The sequence below is a fragment of the Empidonax traillii genome, unplaced genomic scaffold (assembly GCF_003031625.1).
Source record: "Empidonax traillii isolate 1590-97213 ecotype Southwest subspecies unplaced genomic scaffold, ASM303162v1 scaffold947:size350189, whole genome shotgun sequence".
NCBI classification, from domain to species: domain Eukaryota; kingdom Metazoa; phylum Chordata; class Aves; order Passeriformes; family Tyrannidae; genus Empidonax; species Empidonax traillii.
This window is the reverse complement of record NW_020956140.1, coordinates 281,774-285,162: the sequence shown is the minus strand read 5'-3', so window position 1 is coordinate 285,162 and position 3,389 is coordinate 281,774. Positions and strand designations below refer to the sequence as shown.

The window sequence follows — 3,389 nt, the reverse complement described above, 5'->3', positions numbered from 1 at the left end:
TGCACCCTGAAAATGCTGCTGGTGGCAGCAGCATCTGCCCTGAGGAGCATTCCAGGAGGGTCCCAGGTATTCCAGGTTCAGCCTGCACAGCAGGAGAAGGAGAGTGGGTGCAGAGTAACATGGATTCAATATTCCACTGGCTGCAATTCATCCAGTTCCCTTCCCCCTAGTCTGGAACAGGCCTTAGGGGAGGGATGAAGGCAAAGTTACTCCAGACTCACATTCTCAAGGAGTGATCCCAGCATTTACAACATTGAAAAGGTTTGCCATAATCACTCTTATCAAATTTTGTATCATTACACCTTTCTGAAGTCACTGGGAGATGAAAAATCCCCCCCCGCTGGGGTCTGGCATGACATAACTGACGCATAACCAACTGTCTGTGGAGTCACGACAGATTAAAAAATTCCAGCCTTGGCCTAAGTAGGTGCAAATCCAATGCCTTAATGAGTTGCACCTGCACATCTGAGGCTGTGTGTAGATGAAAAAGCCAGATCCTAAATGTTTCAGTCTCTGTGAATCTGTTGGGATTTAAAGGAATAAGAGCTCAGGGGTTCAATTGTTTCACTTCTAAAATTTCAATTGGGTGCCTGTTTTAAAGATTTAAACCCACCCATAAATGTTACCTCTAAAGAAAATATTTAATGTAAAAAATATTCAAATATGTGGCCTCAGAACCTTGAAAGCAAGGACAGAATCTTGCTGCTGCCACTGGGAGATGTGCCAGTGTGCAGGGCTGGTGACCCTGCACTCATCCAACCCTGGGGCACTGTTTGGGTGCTGGAAGAAAGGCAAGTCTGCCTCTAACTCAACTATCTAAAGATGTTAAAAAGTGGAGTCATGGAATCCCAGACTGGTTTGGGTTGGAAGGGACCTTAAAGCTTCATCCACCCCCTGCCATGGGCAGAGATACCTTCCACCAGCCCAGGTTTCTCCAAGCCCAGTCCAGCCTGGCCTTGGACACTTCCAGGGATGGGGATAGAAGATAGATAAAAATTTCAAACATTAGCTCCTGTTCTGCCAGGATAGTTTTATATAAATATTTGGGTCAATCACCATGACAAAGGGTTGATCTCAGCTGAGGCAAACAGGTCACAGAATCCCAGAATGTGCTGAGTTGGAAGGGACCCCCAAGGATCATCTAGTCCAACTCCTGGCCCTACACAGAGTCACCCCCTGTGCCCCAGAGGATCATCCCAACCCTCCTGGAGCTCTGGCAGCCTTGGGGCTGTGCCCACTGCCCTGGGGAGCCTGTTCAGTGCCAACCACCCTCTGGGGGAAGAACCTTTGGCTGAGATCCACCCTGAGCCTGCCCTGACACAGCTCCAGCCATTCCCTGGGGGCTGTCCCTGCTCTCTACAGAGAAGTGAAGCCTCCCCTGTGTCTGCTGTAAGTTGTTCATACAAAGGTCACAGACTGATGTGTCTGTTGTTTCCAAATCCTCTCTTGGGGTGTTCAAGTGGCAAAACCCCTCGATGTTGATGTATCCTGTTGTCTCTGGACATTCATGTCCCAGCTTGGCCTCTCTGTTTAGAGACCACAATGTGGGCTGCAGGATGGACACTGGGACTGCCTGAATGAGATCATGGGCAGTAACTTCAACACTGAACTAAAACTTAAGCAAGGACAGGAAATCTTTAGATAATCAATTGATAGTCAGATGTAAAAATACTCCCAGAGCTTTATACTCCCAGGCTGTGCCAGAAATGGGATGTTAGGCTTGATGAAATCTCATCTGACCCAGAATAGTCATTTTTATCTTATAATTGATATGTTTTATCATAACAGAGCAATGTTTATCTGGGTGGCTTTTGCATCAGCTGTCCCAGCACAGATCCTGCTCTTTGCTGACACCGTGTCCCAGTTAGAGACTCACAGCAGCTTAAAACATTCACTGATCTCAACTCATTAACTCCTTCCTGTGGCAGAAATGGTCTGAACCTTCTTTGAACCACCAACTCGTTTCTCTGCTCTGCAAAGAGTAGGTTTGTGAAGAGGATAAAAACCAAGAGAATGTGGTTAACGCTGTTCCCTGTTCATTTTCTGGGGATAGAGGAGTTGAAAGTAAGCTGTGCTGATAGCTAAAAAATACTAAAATGTGGCCAGTGACACTCCAGTGCTCCAGGAATTTCTCATGGCTAAATGTCTCATTTCAGAGAACATGAATCTGTAGAGATTTCAATGTTTAAGTACAGTAAATACTTTGAGCATATAAAAAATGCTTCTAGTAGCATTTTGTCATTTCTGCAGACAATAATAACTTTTGATTGGGTTTGGTGGTCTTTTTTTTTTTTTTTTTAATTGTAATGAAAGTTTGGATGTCTTCTGTAAGAAATAATAATTATATTACTGGTACCTGAATACATTTGGGTAATAATTTATTGCTCAAAAATTTGTATTTCTCTAGCTGGCAACTAATCTTAAAGATCTTTTCTAACCTAAATGATGCTACAGAGTAAAGCCAAAGGAACTGTGGGATTTTATCTATAAGGAGTCACATCCCCCTTCGAATGGGAGCAATCCGCCGTGGACTTAAAAATCGTAGTATTTTAGTATTTCAATGGACACCTATTAAAATCCAATAGGGAATTTGACATGTCCCACGCTGTTGTGTCCCCCCTGCCCCCCTGCAGGATCGCCCAGAAGCAGTGCTGCGTGTCCACGGTGCGGGAGAACAGCTGCCTGGCCGGGATGGTCGCCGCCAAGGAGGGCGATAACTGCGGCCCCGAGGATGGTGATCCCTGCACGGGCTCGTCCTACAAGGTGAGCTGCTCTGCTGCCTCCGAGGGTTTCGGTGTCCTCATCTCCTGTGCTCAGCAGGACATGTCTCGTGCACAGAAAAGATAAAGTTGCATTGTTTGCATTAGGGTTTACAACCCCTTTTAAAATCTTACATTAGTGTTGTTTTGGATTCTTTCCATCTCCATTCTGTAGACTTAACCTGCTGCGTTGCTTTTGCCTCCTCACTTTGGAAGTAACCAAAAGGTACATTTTAGTTTTTGTATCTGTTGTGTAGAAGAATTTAGAAAATGATGGGGCAAAACTTAGTTGAAGTTATAATGCAAAACTCATTACTGGAGAGTTTCCTTGGCCCCAGTGTTGAATTGTGACCCCATTTTTCAGTCAAATACAATGATGGACTAGAGGAACAAGCATTTAGATGGTGATGGAAGCTTTTGCTCATAAATAAAGGCAGCCCGTTAGCCAAGGGTGCAAATCACAAATGCTGAGCCACAGCCCCCGCTTGGATAAATGGGATTTGCTTTATGAGAGTCAGTGGAGCCCGACCAATTTAAACCAGTTTGAAGATTCAGCAGCTTGCTTGCTCACTTGTCTTGCTTCCACCAGAAGGGTGCTTTCTGGAATTCACTTCCCTCTGATAATAATGT

General features: G+C 45.0%; 1 protein-coding gene across 1 annotated transcript in view; it reads left to right on the top strand.

The window, feature by feature from the left end:
* Positions 1–3,389, top strand: part of FBLN2 (fibulin 2) — a 71,080-nt gene that overhangs the window by 39,236 nt on the left and 28,455 nt on the right. The window contains exon 3 of the mRNA XM_027903247.1: positions 2,634–2,763. Coding sequence (XP_027759048.1) covers positions 2,634–2,763 — 130 coding nt within the window. The remainder of the gene's footprint in view (positions 1–2,633; positions 2,764–3,389) is intronic.